The following is a 20,134-nucleotide window of genomic DNA, read 5'->3' on the forward strand; positions in this document are numbered from 1 at the left end:
ACTTTGTATACTGACTGGAGGATCTCGGGGGTATGAAATAAGCCCCACAGATTTGGAACTTCAGTATTCCTTATTAGAATTTGTTTTCTGTCTCCAGAATAGAGAATTGTATACATACCTCTTACCATGCATATCTTCCCATGTCTTACCCCACTCCCCCCTCTTACAGGCTGGATTATTCCATAATGATCATGCAATTCCATGAAACACTTATTTTGCTCTGGTTGTATAATGGCATCATGACTTATATCAGACCATATTAAAAGAAATTATGAAAAAGTAGAACTTACTTTGTTAATTTTATTATTTTCCTCTGTGCCAGCAGCTCTTTAAATATCTAGTAATGCTGTTAAACTACTTTTCTGTACACCTGGCTGATAAGAATTATCACAAATATATTTCACTAGAACAGTTCACTATGAAGGAGTTCTATTGTATTTACAGAGCATAAAGTGACAAGCCATCTAAAAATGTCAGTTCCTGCCCCCCCCCCCACGCACACACATATTCCACCCACCATAAGACTAAATGATGCTTATCGTATGAGGCAATATTGCAAAATTATGAAACACCATTGTGCTACCTAGTTTTACATGCTACTCATGTTTCCAAGTGTGGCATGGGGGAATATACGGGGAATACAGCCACAATGATACCTATTCTACAGCAGCAATGTTATTAAAATGTATTACTGCACACCATACCATATTTCAGTTTCTTACCATTGCTCAAGTGCAAAACCTGGTGTCTTCTTTCTCGTTTCCTTTTAAGAAGTTTTATCCCTGTGTTTATTAAACTTCTCTCATTTCCACTGGTGCTCACTCTAGGATGGACAGCTTACCTTACCCATTATCTTTCGCCCATTCATAGCAGCTAATGCTGCTGCTGCGTGACGGTGCTCATAGAACTCCACAAAACAGTATGGATCATTTCCAGCAGTCTGCTTAGAAAGAAAGATGCTGCATTTAGAAAGTACATCTCTCAAGGGAGGACAGAGTCATTACAATTACAAGTACAGCGTTTTCAACCCAAGATTTCATTCATGCCAATACAGTATAGTGCGCTCTGGTGGACTGTATCAGCCCGGGTTTGGCCACGCGTTCGACACACTAGCTTTACCCATTATCCAGTGAGGGGTAATAGCACATTGAAAACGCGCAGCCAACACCCCCCCCCCAAAAAAAAAACAAAAAACTAATAGCGCCCATAACATGGAAATGCATGTTGATCGCCCTATTAGTTATTCCCGTGCGATCCAGAAAGCAAAATGTGCAGCGAAGCCACACATTTTACTTTCAAAAATTAACGCCTGCCCAAAGGCTGGCATTAATTTCTGCCGGCGCCAGGGAAATGTACAGAAAAGCAGAAAAAACTGCTTTTCTGTACACCCTCCGACTTAATATCATAGCGATATGAAGTCTGAGGCCCCAAAATTTTAAAAAGTTTAAAAAAAAAAAAAAAAAGTAAAATCGGCCTGCAGCCCGGAAAACATATGCTCAATTATGCTGGCGTTCGTTTTCCGAATCCGTGGCTGTCAGTGGGTTTGAGAACAGACGCCGGCAAAATTGAGCGTTGGCTGTCAAACCTGCTGACAGCCGCCGCTCCTGTCAAAAAAGAGGCGCCAGGGACGCGCTAGTGTCCCTAAAAGAAAATTATTTCTTACCTGCTAATTTTCGTTCCTGAGGTACCATCGATCAGTCCAGACAGTGGGTTATGTCCCCCGTCCAGCAGATGGAGTCAGACAAAGCTTCGGAGGGTGCTGTCATATTAACTAGAGCACCCTCTGTAAATCCTCAGTAGAGAGAATATCAAAGCCCCAATAACAACCTAGGAAGGGTGGATCAAGTGTACAGATCGAAAAAGATTATAAAGAACTAAGGCAACTGGTGCCACAACTGTAACTTGCAAAAAGAACCGAACAGCCTCATGAAACAGAAGCAACAGCAAGAACCAGAATGAGTAGAACAGATCGAGCAGAAAGACCCCAGAATCCCAACAATCACTGAGGTGGGTGTCTGGACTGATCCATGGTACTACAGGAACAAAAATTAGCAGGTAAGAAATCATTTTCTTTTCCCTGTACGTACCAGGATCAGTCCAGATGTGGGATTACCAAAGCTTCCCTAAATCGGGTGCGCCCCTGAAAGCCCTGCTCGTATGACCTGGTCGCCAAAATGTCCAGAGGTTGATGACGGTAGGTGCAGACGATAATGTCGCGCAAAAGTGTGAAGAGACTTCCAAGTCGCCGCCCGACAAATCTCTTGAGACAGACAGATTCTGCCCAGGATGCTGCCTGCGAGCGAAGAGAATGGGCCTTGACACCCAATGGAGGAGTCCGATCCGCACCAATGTACACCGCCAATATGGCTTCCTTGAGTCATCTCGCAATCATTGTCTTCGAGGCCTGGGACCCCTTCCTTGGTCCCAACCACACAACAAACAAATTTATTTAAAGAGTCTTCTATACCGACTTTAGTAGAATCACCATATCGGTTTACATCGAAATATAGGACGGAAATTACAAAAAACAGGGGAGGGGGTAAGGGGTGCAAAGAACCAATAGGAAAGCAAGAAGGCATAGAAGCAAAACAACAGGTGCAAACTAGCAACAAATCAAGCCTTGAAGGCAAAATCAGAGTCAAATTCAGAGTAATATGACATCGCAGTTCAAGAGGCGTCAAGGATTTTGGGGAATGGCTTGTTTGAAAAGCCAAGTCTTGAGTTGGGCTCTGACTTTTATGATGCATGGTTCAAGTCTGAGGTGGGTCAGGAGTGAGTTCCAGTGCATGGGTCCAGCAATGGAGAGCGCCCGATCCCTCGTAGATGTGAGGTGCGCTTTCCTTAAGGAGGGAACATGGAGAGACCCTTTGTTAGTGGTCCTCGATCAATTCGGGCATGCAAATTGGAGGGTGTCAACGAGCCAGTTGGAGTTGTGTGAATATAGGGCTTTATGGATAATGGTCAGGGATTTATAGAGGATACGGGAGGGAATGGGGAGCCAATGCAGGTCCTTCAGGATCAGGGCGATATGGTCATATTTGCAAGCGTTGGAGAGGGTTCTGGCTACAGCGTTCTGCAACATTTGGAGGGGCTTTATGGAGGAGTAGGGTAAGCCAAGAAAGAGGGAGTTACAATAATCCATCTTGGACGCGAGTGTAGCCTGGATAACCGTACGGAAGTCACTGGCATGAAGTAGTGGTTTCAGGTTTTTTAAGACCTTAAGTTTGTAGAAACCCTCTCTGAGGATGGCATTAATATGTTGTTTGAGGTTCAGTTGCTGGTCGATTTGTATACCCAGGTTCCTTGCGCAGGGCTGCGCGTGGAGAATCTTGTAGGCGGGGTCATTTGTGAGTGAGGGGTTAGTAGGGAGATGAGGATCAGTTCAGTTTTGGATTTGTTTAGAGCCAGATGGAGATTAGTAAGTAACGTATTGATGGCGGCAAGGCAGTTACCCCAAGATTCAAGGGCGTCGGATAGGGAGCCTTGAATGGGTATGATGATTTGCACATCATCAGCTTAGATAAAGAATTTGAAGCCGAGTTCTGATAAGAGTTTGCACAAAGGGGTGAGGTAGATATTAAAGAGGGTAGAGGAAAGGGACTCCTTGGGAGAGGGCGTGGTGGGTGGACTCAGCATTGCCTATTTTCACAGTGAATCGCCTGTTGTCAAGGTAGGATGAGAACCACTTGAGGGCTGTGGCAGAAAGGCCGATGTCGGTTAGGCGGGAAAGAAGGTGGTTGTGATTTACAGTATCGAAAGCTGCTGAAATGTCCAGTAGAGCAAGAATGTAGCTGTGACCTTGATCCATTCCCCTGAGTAAGTGGTCGGTCAAGGATAGTAGGAGGGTTTCGGTGTTGAGATATTTGCGGAAGCCGAATTGGGAGGAGTGGAGTAGGTCGTGGGTTTCAAGGAATTCTGTAAGTTGCGAGTTGACGACCTTCTCCATGACTTTTGAGATGAAAGGGAGATTGGAGATAGGACGAAAATTGGCAGGGTCCTTTGGGTCTAGTGAGGGTTTTTTGAGCAGTGGTTTGACCAATGCATGCTTGAGTGGGTCGGGAACAATGCCTGAGGAGAGGGAGCAGTTGACATCCGCAATGGGTTTAGAGATGGTGTCGGGTATGGAGAGAAGGGCTTTGGTTGGGATAGTATCAGAGGGATGAGTTGCGGGTTTCATCTTTTTAAGGATTGATGCGATTTCAGTGGATGAGACGAGTTCAAGGTAGTTAAAGGAGGCTGCAGGTGGGGCAGTGCCTGTGTTAACAGGGAGCGAATGGGGTGTCAGGGGAAATTGGAGGAGGATGTTTGCAATTTTGTCATGAAAGTAGCATGCCAGTTCTTCACATTTGCTGCTGGCTTTGCTGTCGGGAATAGGGGGGAATGTGTATTTGGTAAGGGTAGACACATAGGTGAAGAGGGCTTAGTGACTTCCAAGTAGCGAATTAACTGCGCTTGACATCTAGGTGATGGAGAGATCTTGACTCGTCGGCTGTGAAGGACGGAAGCTCCACCGTCTGATTCACGTGGAAAGTCTAGACGACCTTGGGTAGGAAAGAAGGCACTGTACGTAAAGAGATCCCGGTGTCCGTAAAGCGGAGGTAGGGTTCCCTGCATGAAAGTGCTTGGAGTTCCGAGATGCAGCGCGCGGAACAAATGGCCACCAGGAAAACTGTCTTTAGGGTGATATCTTTGATGGTGGCGTTGCGTAGAGGCTCGAAGGGAGGACCTGTCAGATCTTGAGGACCAGATTAAGACTCCAAGAAGGACATGGATCCCAAACTGGAGGCCGTAGATGCTTTGCCCCTTTGAGGAAGCGGGCAATATCCGGATGAGACAAGAGGGTAGGATGGTCTGCAGACTGAATGAGAGAGCCCAGTGCGGAAACTTGGACTCATAGGGAGTTGTAAGCGAGTCCTTTGTCCAATCCGTCCTGAAGAAATGCAAGGATCTGAGGAACCGAGGCCCTTGTGGTCTGAGTGCCATGAGCGGTACACCAAGAATCAAAGACCTTCCAAACCCTCACGTAGGCGACTGAAATCGAGGCTACTGCATCAGCATATCCTTTGCGCTGGAGCCGGTGCCGTACAAAAGCCAGGCCGCAAGACAGAAGCGTTCTGCCTGATCGAAAAATACTGGCCCCTTGATGGAGCAAGCGAGGAAGATGGCCCAGCCGTAGCGATCCGTCCACTGCTAGGTGGAGTAAGTCCGCGAACCAAGGGCGACGGGGCCATTCGGGAGCCACCAGAATGATGGGACCCTGATGTAGTTCTATTCTCCGAATTACCTTGCCCACTAGGGGCCATGGAGGAAAGACGTATAGAAGGAGGTGATCAAGCCAAGGGAGAATTGGAGCGTCTACGCCTTCTGCGCCGCGCTCCCGCCTGCGTCTGAGGAACCGTGGTGCCTTGGTGCTGTGAGACGTAGCTATGAGGTCCAGGCTGGGTGTCCCCCAGCGACAGATAAGAAGTTGCAGTGCCTCACCGGAGAAGGACCACTCTCCGGGGTCCAGTCTCTGTCGACTCAAGTAGTCTGCCTGAATGTTGTCTTCGCCTGCGATGTGCGAAGCTGAAAGGCGCGTTAGGTGCCTCTCTGCCCACGACATCAGGTGGGCTGTTTCGAGCGACACGTGTCTGCTCCTCGTACCTCCCTGGCGGTTGATATATGCTACTGTGGTCGCGTTGTCCGACAGAATCCTTACCGCTTGATTCCGCACCAGAGGCAGGAAGTGTATGGGCACCAGGCGCACTGCTCTTGTTTCCAGCCGATTGATCGGCCAGGCCGCTTGTGCCTTCGTCCACTGCCCTTGCGATGAGCTCCGGTGGCACACTGCCCCCTAGCCGGTCAGACTGTCGTCGGTGGTGACCACCACCCAATCCGGGATATCGAGAGGAATGCCCTGAGCCAAGTGCCGAGGGTCCAACCACCAATGCAAGCTGTTTTTGGCAAACTGAGGGAGAGGGAGGACAAGCTGATAATCCTGCGAGACTGGTTTCCAGAGAGAGAGAGAGAGAGAGCAATGCCGCCTGTAATGGACGCAGGTGCGCAAAAGCCCACGGTACGAGATAGATGGTGGAGGCCATGGATCCCAAGATCTGTAGGTAATCCCAGGATGTGGGCGCGGGTAGCGTGGTGAAGCACTGAATCTGCTCCCGGAGGAAATGAGCCTTGTCCGGTCGTAGGAAGACTTTGCCCTGGAGCGTGTCGAAGCATGCTCCCAAGAAATCCAAGTACTGCGAAGGACTGAGTGAGCTCTTTGTGAAATTCACCACCCAAGGGACTAGAGGAGTTGAACGACCGGGGTGACCGCCGCCTATCCCTGGGAGAAGGACTTTGCCTGAATGAGCATCCAACCTTAAAAGAACAGAGAAAGAAATAATAACCAGGAGGAAATATCCTCCATACAGGGGATGCACCAGGTTCCCCTACTCCTATCTGCTGGAGTCAGACAAATTCTGAGGATTTACAGAGGGTGCTCTAGTTAATATGACAGCACCCTCTGAAGCTTTGTCTGACTCCATCTGCTGGATGAGGGCCATAACCCACTGTCTGGACTGATCCTGGTACGTACAGGGAACGCCTCTTTTTACTGCAGGCCCTCATTTGCATACTAAATCACTCACACAGGAGAGTGGCCTGTGCGTGCGTCGGGAGAGTGGGCGCTCGCCTCGGAGCACTGGCTCTCCCACGGGTTTTACTGTATCGGCCTGAAAGTAGGCTAAGTAAGCAAGTAACACAATGTAAATATAGCATCACCTAAAAATAAAAAACATCCCCACAAATAAGTAAGCACAGCTGATCAAATTTTATTGACAATTCAACAACCTACTAGCTCTTCCAAAAGCCTGAATATGAAATGGTTAAGTTGATGGCTTTGGGGATGGGGAGCGGGTGAATAGCAAAGAATAAAGTACACTACTTCTGTAACCCAATTTCAGTATAGAAGTGATAATAGTAGAACTATCATTTCATTTCACTTCACATGTTAATACCTCAAAATTTAAATGGCCCTGAATCATTTCAGTGTCCCTTGTATGCTTTCAAGTATACACAAAGAACTGAACTCATGAAATTACAATAGAAAATAAGAATTGTTGCATATTTACTACATTCAGCAATAATCAGCCTTTAAAGGAAAATCACACACAAGTAAGAGATCACAAAACAGTTATCCAAACAACAGAGTCCTTACATCCATGATCATTTTGCAGCTTTTACATGGTCCAATCTGGCTGAAGAGTTGGAGAATTAGGGCTTCCGTCACATCTCTTGAAAGATTCCCTACATACCTAGAAAAAAACCCAAATTACATTTTAGTATTGATCTCCTCTAAAATACCTCTGGCCCTAACTGAGTAATCCTCATTACTCTTCATAGTCTGTTCTGACCATTATTTTTCAGCATTAGGATAGTTAATTCAACTACTAAAACTTCATATATTAACAACTATGCAGCATAAATAAAAATAAGTGTTACACTGTATCTACAGAAAACAGCTTTTCATCAGCTTTCCACCTGCAACTCACTTCACTGCAAAATTATTTATCTGCTTTAGCTCAAGGTCAAAAGAAATTTAGAAAATTATGTTCAATTTATCATAAGTAATTAAAACTATGGCAAATCATGTGAAAGGAATGCACCAAATTTAAATATGCCATTTTAAAAAAATCCATTAGATTTTTCTCTTTTGCCAGCAAGCTTGCCATATCTAGAACTGAAAAGTACAGAATTGTCTCCCTTTAAGTCAGGGGACCCCAAAATTTTCAAGGGAAGGGCTACATAGGATATTTCAAATCAACAAGGCAGCCAGCAGTGTGGGGATGCTCCTCAAAGACTCAGTTTTCTGAGCTGGGGGAAGAGGGGGAATGTAGAGAGCCCCTCCGAGTTGTGTGCTGAGATTATTTTTTTCGGAGGGGGGGGCGGGGAATTATGTATGGCTCTTTCAGTGATTTGAAATGCTGGGGAAGAGTTCCAAGGGTGTACTGGTGTGACAGATAGTGCCAGTAATATATTTCTAGATTTCTCTGAAGTTGGTAATCCTGCTACACCCCCAGCAAAGTTTTGCTTACCATAAAACAGCATGTTCCATAGCTAGCAAGATGAATTAGCCATGCTCAATGGGCAATGACATCGTTGCAATGTTGTCTCCCAAGGTAAGTGAAGTTTTTGATGTACTGAGTATGTGCAGGACTTCCCACATGAACAGCCATTCCAGAACTCTCTTCAGTCTATAACAAAGCTAACTGAATTCCTGGTATAAGTTGTTTCCAGCAAAGAGTGCAAATGTTGCATGGCTAATTCATCCTATCTACTGAAAACACAGTTTTACAATAAGCAAAACTTGCTTTTTCTGTCAATAAGCAGACAATTTCCCATGCTCCATGGGAAGTCACAAACTGAGGGCTGCTGTAGACTGAGTTACATTTGCATCAATTCTAGTTGCTTCTTTTTGTTTTTGGAACATTTTGCAATCTGAGCTCCCCCATGGAAAACTAACTAGGATGATGCAGAATATTTCAGGACTGCAGTTCCAACTGCATTGTCCCCTGATACTGCCATGTCAAGGCAGTAGTGGGACAAGAATGTATGCATTGATGACCAGGTTGCCATTTTGCATATATCTTTTAGGCTGATACAGTACAGTGCGTTCCAACGGAGCGCGTTAGCCGGCATTTGGACGCGCTAGCTTTACCCCTTATTCAGTAAGGGGTAATAGCACGTCCAAAACGCATGTCCAACCTCCCCCAAACCTAATAGCTCCCGCAACATGCAAATGCATGTTGATGGCCCTATTAGATATTCCTGCGCGATTCAGAAAGCAAAATGTGCAGCCAAGCCGCACATTTTGCTTTCAGAAATTAGCACCTACCCAAAGGTAGGCATTAATTTCTGCCGGCACCAGGAAAATGCACAAAAAAGCAGTAAAACTGTTTTTCTGTGCACCCTCCGACTTAATATCATGGCGATATTAAGTCGGAGGTCCCGAAAGTTTAAAAAAGTAAAAAATAATTTAAAAAAAAAATGTTAAATGGGCCCGCGGCTGGCGGGTCGAAAATCGGACGCTCGCTCAATTTTGCCGGCGTCCGGTTTCCGAACCCATGGCTGTCAGCAGGCTCGAGAACAGACGCTGGCAAAATTGAGCGTTGGCTGTCAAACCCGCTGACAGCCGCCACTTCAATCAAAAAAGAGGCACTAAGGAGGCGCTAGTGTCCCTAGCGCCTCTTTTTACCGCCGGCCCTAATTAAAATAAAATACTGAATCGTGCGCACAGGAGAGTGGCCTGTGCACTCGCCCGCTCTCCCGCAATTTTACTGTATTGGCCTGTGTGATAGGTACATTGTTTAAATGTGCCAAAGATGTCGCCATTGCCCGCATCTGATGTGCTCTTACTGGATCTGTACGAGTGAGTGAAAACTATATCATGAAAGAACTGGCGATAAAGTGAAAAATGTACCAGAGTCTGAATTTCATTATCCTCCGAGCTGATGTGACCACTACTAAAACCAAGACCTTCCAGGTGAGAAACTTCAATGATGTCGACACCACATGGTTCGGAGAGATTCAAAGGATACTAATAACGCATTAGAATTCTGGAATCCCAACAGTGAGGTTCCATTAATAAGAAAAGTAATCCAAGTGCCTGTAATTAAAAACTCACCTAAGCTTAAAAAAAAAAAAAAAAGATTTCAATTTATCCCTATCAATTAGAAAGCAGAATGAAAATACAAACAGAAAACACACTTTGAAATGTTTGTATGCTAATGTCAGAAGTCTAAAAAGTAAGGTGGGAGAATAAGAATGTATAGCAGTGACTGACAGAATTAACTGGCATCTCAGAGACATGGTGGAATGAGGATAACCAATGGGACAGTGCTATACTGGGGTACAAATTATATCGCAATGACAGAGGAGCACCAGGGAGGCGGGGTGGTGCTTTATGTCCAGGATGGCATAAAGTAACAGTATAAAGACCCTGCATGAGAATAAATGCACAAACAAATCTTTATGGGTAGAAATCCCTCATATGGGGCCAAGATGGCGGCATGAGCAGCTGCGAGGAAAGCCGCTCCTGTTTGTTTTCTTACTTCGTTTGAGATGCCAGCAAAAAGAAAGGGCAAAGTGCGGGTTTTTCCCCCTCAAACCTGCCGTGCCTGAGGTCCAAAAGTGGATTACCAACTTTGCGACTGCTATGGTGGTCAAAACGGGGGATGAACTCCCCGCTTCAGTGCTTGGATAGGGAGCTCCAACACTGCAAGGGGATATCACCCTCAGTCCCCCGGATTACCGAACTCCCCCAACGCCCGCGACCCGGGTGAACCTCCAGCGTGAAGCGCATAGTGATTACATCATCCACCCGACAGGAGGGGGACGCCGAGATGGAGCACAAGCGCTGCCCTCAACACTTTCTTCTAGCTTGCTGGGAGCAGCAGCTTCGACAGGGCTGGAAGACCTGCCTTCTTTGTCTCCTGTGGACCCGACTGAGGAAGGAAATAGGATAATGGAGGTTCAGATGGTGGGGAGCCCAGGGTCATTGATGGATCAGGAAAGGGGTGAGTTTCAAATCCCCCCTAAACCGGCTATAGTGACTTTGGACCAATTATGGGACCTGATGGCCAGTATTGGTCAGTTTGTTAACGATTCTGAGAGCAAACACAAGAAAGTTGAAGCTGATGTGCAGTCCTTGAATCTTAAGGTGGATGGTCAGTTTAAAGAACTTGGAAAAAGGCTGTCCGAAGTGGAGCAAAAACCAGCACAAGTCCAGTCGTTCAATATTAAATTGATTAAAGATATTGGATCCCAGTCTGAGAGACTGGAATCTTTGGAAAATTTTACTAGACATCTGAACTTGAGATTCTTAAACTTTCCACGTGCCTTGGGGGAAGATACCCAAAGCACAATATAGAAGTTTTTCCTTGAGAATTTGAAATTTGAAGAATCCAAGTTGCCTATAGTGAATAAAGCCTATTTCCTGACTAAAACTGATAGGAAAATCAAAGGGAATCAATTGGGAGTACTAGATAACCTCACACAGTTTATAGAGAGTTCGGCGATAGAGATACTGGACAGGGGAACACTTTTGGTATTCTTTGTTGTAAAAAGAGATATTAGTAATGTGATGAGGGCTTATTTCCAAAATTCAACAGAAAATTTCTATGGCCAATTGGTTAAGACTTTCCCAGACCCACCCAATTAAGAAGAAAGGAATTTATTAATTTAAGACCACAAGTAGTAGCTTTAGGCTACTCATTTGTATTAAGATACCTTGTAGGTGTCTTATTCAAGGTAAAAGGGAAGGGTTTGCATTTACAGCAGTAAAACAAACAAATCTTTCTTGAATGCGAGGAATGTTGTTACTGTTTTAGGACAGGCTACCAATGGTAATCAAAGTAAAATACTACCATAATCGTTAAGCCAGTTATTCCTCTGATTAGCTGTTGTTGTTGTTATACTCCCATTTAAATTCTAGGCCCTCTTCTCCTCTTATATTTCTTCATTGAAAAGCATAAATATGGATTTGCCTATGTGATTATTTGAAAAGATGTATTATTTCATTATGTTTTTTCTCTTTTCTGTAAAGTATGATTTATGAATACTTTTTGAAAAAAAACAAACTGTGAATTATAAAAAAAAGAAATCCCTGGTATGTTGGGGAAAAGTATAGTGATGGGAGTATACTACCATCCACCTGACCAAGTTGGTGAGACGGACAGTGAAATGCTAAGAGAAATTAGGGAAGCTAATTAAATTGGTAGTGCAATAATAATGGGAGATTTTAATTATCCCAGTATTGACTGGGTAAATGTAACATCAGGACATACTAGAGAAAGTTCCTGGATGGAATAAATGACAGTTTTATGGAGCAATTGGTTCTGGAACCAACAAGAGGGAGCAATTAACATAAGAAACATAAGAAAATGCCATACTGGGTCAGACCAAGGGTCCATCAAGCCCAGCATTCTGCCTCCAACAGTGGCCAACCCAGGCCACAAGAACCTGGCAAGTACCCAAAAACCAAATCTATTCCATGATACCATTGCCAATGGCAGTGGCTTTTCTCTAGGTGAACTTAATAGCAGGTAATGGACTTCTCCTCCAAGAACTTATCCAATCCTTTTTTAAACACAGCTATACTAACTGCACTAACCACATCCTCTGGCAACAAATTCCAGAGTTTAATTGTGCGTTGAGTAAAAAAGAACTTTCTCCGATTAGTTTTAAATGTGCCCCATGCTAACTTCATGGACTGCCCCCTAGTCTTTCTACTATCCGAAAGAGTACATAACCGATTCACATCTACCCGTTCTAGACCTCTCAGGATTTTAAACACCTCTATCATATCCCCCCCTCAGTCTTCTCTTCTCCAAGCTGAAAAGTCCTAACCTCTTTAATCTTTCCTCAGAGGGGAGTTGTTCCATTCCCCTTATCAGATGAGATGAGTTGCTGGGTTTGATATCTCAGACCCTGAAGACCCTCCGAGTGGCTGGGCCTGATTCCTTGGGGGCGCAGAAGGTGGTTCCTATTCCTGTTCCAGCGGTTAGGTTAGGAAAACGGACGCTCTTAAAAATGAACGTCCAATATCCTACGCCACTGACAGCCACCTCTCCTAGGACCCCGCTGCCAAGGAGGCACTAGGGGCACACATTTGTCCTTAGCGCTTTCTTTTTAGTGTGACCCGTCATTTAAATATTCGATCGTTCACCCAGGAGAGGTGGCTGGGCATGTGTTAGAAAAGTGGGCGCTCAACACTGAGCGCCCATTTTCCACACAGATTTATTGGATTGGCCTGTATGCCTGTAAAGGAAATTCAGGAAATCTTTATTCTGCACAAACCATCATAAAAAGCCCGACTCAGGCCGAATTTCGCTCAGTGAGCTACTTCAAGGGTTTTTCAAACCACCGGCATCAATTATGGTTTGAAAAGCCCCTGAAGCAGCTCATTTGAGCGAAATTTGGCCTGAGTCGGGCTTTTTATGATGGTTTGTGCAGAATAAAGATTTCCTGGTGTTCACCGGTCTCTCTCATCTCTTGGTCGCTATTGCAGTATTGGATCGGTTTACAGTTTGTTTCTTTGTAAAGGAAATTCATCATTGAATAAGGCCAATTGACTTCGTTTAAGTAATTTTAATTTCAGACAGTAAAGGGCTGCTTAGTTCTTTGCCAAAGAGAAATGGAAACCATCTTTTTGTATGAAAGAATATTGTATGGAGCTAAAATTGGGGAGACACTAGATTAAAGCAAGGGGGAAATATCTTTGGAGTGTTTAGTATTACCTTTTAGCATTTTCCTACCCTTATTTACCCCCTTCCTGGTCCTTAATTATGTTTTGACAGTTTCAAGATGAAAAGACGACACATTCAAGTGTCCTCTCTGATATAGCCTAATGCAGTGATTGTCCATATTTTTCGAGCAAAAGCCACTCTGCCAAAAAAAAAAAAGATTATAGCTGGAAAAAGCTGCTGGCACTCTGGGAAAGGAGGGTCCCCGCCAATAATGCAGCTGGCCTGCAGGGGTTCTTTAATGTGGTTGACTGCTGCTCAGGCACACTCTTGCCTTGTGTAACTAAAACAGTCTACCCCTCCCCCAACATTTTCATTCTCTCCCATCAACTTTCCTCCACATACTTCCCTTCCCCCATACACTCTCCTGCAGACTCATCCTATTCAGTCTCAATCCCACCTACTTCTCCCACCAGTCAGCCTTTACTATCCTGTCCCTAACCCCATACTCTAAGCCTACTGTCCTCCGGTTTGAAGTCAGGCTAACTGGTCTGTAGTTTTCCAGATCACCCCTGGAACCCTTTTTAAACATTGGGGTTACATTTTTCTCTACAGCCATTCCACCGTTATGGAACTCCATCCCCTCAAATCTCAGAACAGAACCATGCATCTCAACTTTCAAAAAAAGACTAAAGACCTGGATATTCACACAAGCTTTCCCGGACGCCAATTGATAGAACACCTCCAAGCCATCCCTAATCTCCAACTATACCATGGTTAACTAATCTCCAAATTCACCATGGTCATCCTTATCTTCTATCGTTTACCTGTGTGAATTTAATAACCTTTCCTTTCTCTTCCTTCTCAGCCAAGTTCTTATCACCCTGTTATATGTAACTGCCTTTTTCAACACCATTGTTATAGTTATGTTTACTATGCACCCCTGTTTTATGTGAACCAGCACGATGTGACTGCTGTCTCGAATGCCGGTATATAAAAATCTGAAATAAATAAATAAATAAATAAGCCACCCTCCAGTCTTCAGGTACAATGGATGATTTTAATGATAGGTTACAAATTTTAACTAATAGATCTGAAATTTCATTTTTGAGTTCTTTCAGAACCCTGGGGTGTATACCATCCGGTCCAGGTGATTTACTACTCTTCAGTTTGCCAATCAGGCCTGCCACATCTTCAAGGTTCACCGTGATTTGGTTCAGTTCATCTAAATCATTACCCATAAAAACGCTCTCTGAAACGAGTATCTCCCCAACATCTTCATTAAACACCGAAGCAAAGAAATCATTTAATCTTTCTGCGATGGCCTTATCTTCTCTAAGTGCCCCTTTAACCCCTCGATCATCTAACGGTCCAATTGACTCCCTCGCAGACTTTCTGCTTCGGATATATTTTAAAAAGTTTTTACTGTGAGTTTTTGCCTCTACGGCCAACTTCTTTTCAAATTCTCTCTTAGCCTGTCTTATTAATGTCTTAGATTTAACTTGCCAGCAGTTAAGCTTTATCCTATTTTCTTCTGTTGGATCCTTCCAATTTTTGAATGGATGTCTTTTGGCCAAAATAGTCTCTCTCACCTCACCTTTCAGCCATGCCAGTAATCATTCTGCCTTCTTTCCACCTTTCTTAATGTGTGGAGTACATCTGGACTGTGCTTCTAGGATGGTATTTTTTAACAATGTCCATGCCTCTTGCACACTTTTTACCTTTTGTAGCTGCTCCTTTCAGTTTTTTCTAACAATTTTTCTCATTTTATCAAAGTTTCCCTTTTGAAAGTTTAGCATTAGACCCGTAGATTTACTTACTGTTCCCCTTCCCATCATTAATTCAAATTTGATCATGTTATGATCGCTATTGCCAAGCAGCCCCACCATAGTTACCTCTCTCACCAAATCCGTGCTCCACACAAGAAGATAAAACCAGAGTCCTCAAAAGTACACATCTGACTTGGCAGAATGTTGGAAAAGGCAATAACAGGCTACGCAGTCAACCTGGAAGCCCATCTTCTGATAGAAAGTCAGGTTCTGTCTTTCTTCGCAAGCACTAGCAATGTCTTCATCTGACTGGCTGAAACTAAACATTCGCTCTTTTCTCCAGTTGCGCTTAAAATCACCACAAGTAACATAACTATGCACTTCTTGTTTTTGGAACTAGCGAGGGGCGTGTTGTATTTGAATATTTATAAGTTCCATTTTTCTATACTGTAAGGACTTTTTTCTAGGGGTCAGAATTTTGTAACTTACAGCCGAGTGGAGAGGGAATCCTCCTCCGAAGAGTGGCAGAACTTCCTCCCAAGATAGCAAGATATGGTGGGAAGTGGTCTGCATGGAGGTAATTACAGGCCCAAGGGTTTCGTAGGTTTGGGGGGGGGGGGGGGGTGCAGGGAGATCCCAGATGCTTCTTCTCCAAGTAGATATATGATTCTACACTCCAGACATATATCTAGGCTGCCGTTACAGAGGTGTTACAGTATATAGTGAGTGGGAGGCGGATGAATTCCTGAGAGCATATCAGCAGCCTTAGAGCCTGATTTTTATAATATTATTATTCCTTAAGTATCTGTGATGGCTACTTTTCGTTTGCTCTCTTTGAATGCGAAAAGCTTGATCTCCCCATAAAACGCCATATGCTATACAGGGAACTGGAATGGCACCAAGAAGATAGTGTTTGTGCAAGAGACGCACCTTAAAGCTCAATATGAGCGTCTATTGCATCATTTGCGTTTCCCACAGGCTTACTTTTCACCCTGTGACAAAGGCTCCAAGTTTACTGGGGTCTGCATGTATTTTCTCAAAACCTCCTCTTTCATCTAAAAAAATCATTAAAGATCCAATGGGCAGATATCTTGTATTACAAATTCTAGTTAATGGGACTCTATATAATTTGGTTAATTTATATGCACCCAATAAAGACCAGGGAGCCTTCCTACGAACATTAAGTCATGTATTATTGCAAGGTGAAGTAGGGAATTTTGATTGTTGGCAGGGATTTTAATATAGCGAAAGTACCATCATTGAATACCAGATTTCGAATAGCGACGCTGTCTCCGTCTCATAGGGTATACCTTTACTGAAGAATGGAACCTAATTTTATTTGGAGGTTTCATTATCAAATGTCGCGATCCTATACATATTATTCAAATGTACGTGATAACTATTCGAGAATTGACTTTTTTTAATAGATAAGAACCTTAGTACAAAAGTAATGAGTGCTTATATAGGAGACAACTGTCTGGTCAGATTATGCTCCCATATGGGTAAATCTTTCCTTTGCCAGTTCGGACCCAGGCCATAAATTTTAGAGACTCAATGAGTCGCTGTTCTCAGATCGCGACTTTTGTGAATCATTTCAAAATGAAATTCATACCTTCCTCGCTATCAATGATAATGGAGAGACTTCCCCTGTAGTCTTGTAGGACAGTTTTAAAGCTTATGCTAGAGGATTGCTCATCTCCAGAGCGTCACATATTAAAAAAAGTGAAGGAACAAAAATGTGAAGAACTCGGACAAGCTATTCGCACTTTGGCCCTTTGACATGCAGCTGGGGGTACAGCTCGAACTTTATCCAGGTTATCTCAAGCAAGGGAGGAGTTAAAAAGAGATAGAGAAGCTTACCCATTCCTTAAAATCTGGCCAAGCAAGAATATTTTGAACACAGGAATAAGGTTGGGAAGCTGTCAGCTCGACGTTTAGAAACACACCATGTCCCAAAATTTGGTGCTTAAAATCAAAGATGATCAGGGGAAACTCTTATTTAATCCATCTGAAGTTTGTAGTAGGTTCCTACAGTTGTATGAGGGGCTTTATAGTTCAGATATTAGCATCCCATCTAGTATCATAATGGATTATCTCTAAAATTTAGATCTTCCTTCCCTGTCACCTGGCATGAAGGAAGACCATGACAGAGAAATTTCTACCACTGAGATCCTAACAGCTATCAAAGAACTGCGTGTGGGTAAGGCTCCAGGCGGGTGACAACCAAATTTTACAAACAATTTGCTCCTTACTTAGTAGAGACATTGCAAAAAATATATAAATTACTTACAGGATGGAGGCTCGCTGCTGCCAAATTCTAACAATGCAGGTATTACTGTGATTGCTAAGCCCGGTAGGTACCCTATGCTTTGCGGGTCCAATAAGCCCATCTCGTTAATTAATGCTAATCTAAAAATATTAGCGAAAGTCTTGGCCTCCAGGCTTAACACTCATATAGCCAAAATTATACATCAAGATCAGGTGGGTTTTATCCCAGGGCAGACAGCAGGAGATAATGTTAGAAAGCTTGTGAACATCATGTGGTTGGTAATCAAAGAGCATATCCCTGCCCTTTTTCTATCGATGCTGAAAAGGCTTTTGACATTGTCCACTGGCCTTTCCTATTTGCAGTTTTGAAACGCATGGGATTAGACCCCAGTTGCTGATCATGGAATGATAAACCATATGAAAATCCTGTAGCGTGCGTATGAGTGAATGAAGGGCACTAATTTATTTCAAGTTGGCAGAGGCACCCACTGACCCCACTTTTATTTGCCCTATTTCTAGAACCTCTCGCCATTAAAAATCAGGTTGGATCCAAGTATTGTGGGAATATTAGTAGGAAATCAGATGCTTAAATTAGTAGGAAATCAGATGCTTATCATTTTTACTGTCAGTGATCCCCACTTGTCTCTAACCGCGATTGAGAATCAACTAGGAGCCTTCAGTAAAGCATCTGGCTTTCAAGTCAATTGGGAAAAATCTGATATTTTCTGCTGTCTCACCATCCATTCAGATGGGCCAAACAAAAAAATTAAATAAATACTTAGTTTATTTGGGACAATACCCTGATGTTCTACATGAGATGAACTATCCGCCTTTGGTGCGGAATATTTGGCGAGACTTGGAGAAACTGAAGCGTCTATCTCTCTCTTGGTTGGGTAAGGTGGCCCTAATCAAAATGAATGTTTCACCTCGCTTCCTTTACCCTTTTCAGACATTGCCAATTTATCTGTCTTCTAACTTGCTTAAAAATTGGCAGAAAACAATTTTTAGCTTTATATGGAAGCGGCACCCTCTCAGGATTCGGAGGAGTGTAATGTATGCCTTGAAGTGTAATGGGGGACTTGGAGTCCCTAACATCAAGTGGTACTATGCCACAGCCTAGCTTCAACAAGCAATCGATTGGCATAATACTAGTCAACCAAAGCTATGGGTTACGATAGAGCAAACACGAGCCGCAACTATGCCTTTAGATGCTTATCTGTGGCAACCAACTAAAACAGAGCACGAGCTTAAATTTACTCCCCACAACACGTCTCACTTTAAATGTGTGGAAACAATGGAGCCTTAAACTGGTTGGGCCCCGAGCCTACTTTCTATCATCCCACCTACCATATTTTTCGCTCCATAAGACGCACCTAGGATTCAGAGCAGGAAAATTTAAAAAAAAAATAATAATGGTGTGATAAACCGGCTCTGTTCCTGGGCATCTGTGCATCTTATGGAGCAAATTAGGGGAGGGCATAAGATTTTTTTTGGTCCCCATTTCATTTTCGGGTCTGAAGAGGGCCATTTCTGACCACTCCCCGGATCAGAAAACGTTTACTGTTCTCTTTGTTGGGAAAAAAAAACACAAAACAAAGATCCCCATCCCAATGTCTATGCATCTTATGGAGAGAATATAAAAAAAAAAAAACCAACCCAAAAACCCCTAACCCTTTAAAGTTAATTAACTACAATCCCCTATCCTCCTGACCCCCCCCCCCCCCAAGACTTGCCAAAAGTCCCTGGTGGTCCAGCAGGGGTGCGGGAGTGTTCTCCTGCACCCGGGCCGTCAGCTGCCAGTGGGCCGCCCATTGCTCCTACCATGTGACAGGGGCAGACCAATGGCACCGGTAGCCCCTGTGACATAGTAAGGGCAAAGGCTATCGGCGCCATTTTGAACACTGGCAGCCGACAAACCGAGTGCAGGAGATCACTCCCACACCCCTGCTGGATTACCAGGGACTATTGGCAAAACTTGGGGAGGGGGGGGGCAGGAGGGTGGGGGGTTTTGGTTTGTTTTTATATTCGCTCCATAAGACACAGGCATTTTCCCCCCAGTTTTTTTTGGGGGGGGGGGGGGGAAGGGCATCTTATGGAGCGAAAATTTACGGTATTTCATAATACATTTTTTATACCATGCTTACTGCTTTCAGCCTTCAAAATATGGAAAGCGAAAGATAAACATAGGATGGGACAGATTTGGGAAGCAGGATATATGCTTTCATTTGAGTAGATATGTTCAAGATATGAGCTTCTCTCTGCTGAATTTCTCGTTTCAACAACTATCATCCTTTCTCCTAAATATAGGGCCGATGCAATACAATGCGCTCACACGAGCGCACTGTTTAACCCGCAATTGGAAGCGGGTTAAATATGCGCTAATCCACCCACAAATGCAATAGGGGGATTAGCGCCTATTTAACCGTCGTCCAACGCGGAGTGAATGAGATAGCGCTCATCACATGCAAATGCATATGAATGAGGCTATTACTCATTCACTCCGCATTCAAAAAAATAAATAGAAACATGGAAATGACGGCAGAAGACCAAACGGCCCATCCAGTCTGTCCAGCAAGCCTTCACACTTTTTTTTTTCTGATACTTATCTGTTACTCTTGGCCCTTATTAGTATCTTTTTGGTTCCTTCCACCCCCACCACTGATGTAGAGAGCAGTGCTGGAGCTGCATCGAAGTGAATTGTCTAGCTTAATTGGTTAGGGGTAGTAACCGCTGTAACAAGCAAGCTACATCCATACTTATTTGTTTACCCAGACTACGTAATTCAGTCCTTGTTGGTTGTTGCCTGAATATAAATCCTTTTTTCTTTATTCCCCCTGCCACTGAAGCACAGAGCGATGCTGGATATGCATTGAAAGTGAAGTA

The 20,134-nt window shown here is 43.9% G+C and overlaps 1 protein-coding gene across 13 annotated transcripts in view; it reads right to left on the reverse strand.

Annotated features, from left to right (window-relative positions):
• The window catches only part of TIA1 (TIA1 cytotoxic granule associated RNA binding protein), a 144,530-nt gene that overhangs the window by 114,257 nt on the left and 10,139 nt on the right, over positions 1-20,134 (reverse strand). For 8 of the 13 annotated variants that reach the window (XR_003857062.1, XR_003857061.1, XR_003857060.1 and 5 more), the window contains exons 2-3: positions 7,190-7,286; positions 842-943 (exon numbers count right to left, since the gene is read on the reverse strand). Coding sequence is in view for 8 of the 13 variants with exons in the window: in XM_029604001.1 (XP_029459861.1) it covers positions 842-943; positions 7,190-7,286 (199 nt within the window). In the remaining 5 variants the exon portion in view is untranslated. The remainder of the gene's footprint in view (positions 1-841; positions 944-7,189; positions 7,287-20,134) is intronic. The other 5 variants (XR_003857064.1, XM_029603999.1, XM_029604000.1 and 2 more) reach the window with 1 other exon arrangement.

This window comes from Rhinatrema bivittatum, chromosome 5, assembly GCF_901001135.1.
Source record: "Rhinatrema bivittatum chromosome 5, aRhiBiv1.1, whole genome shotgun sequence".
NCBI lineage: Eukaryota > Metazoa > Chordata > Amphibia > Gymnophiona > Rhinatrematidae > Rhinatrema > Rhinatrema bivittatum.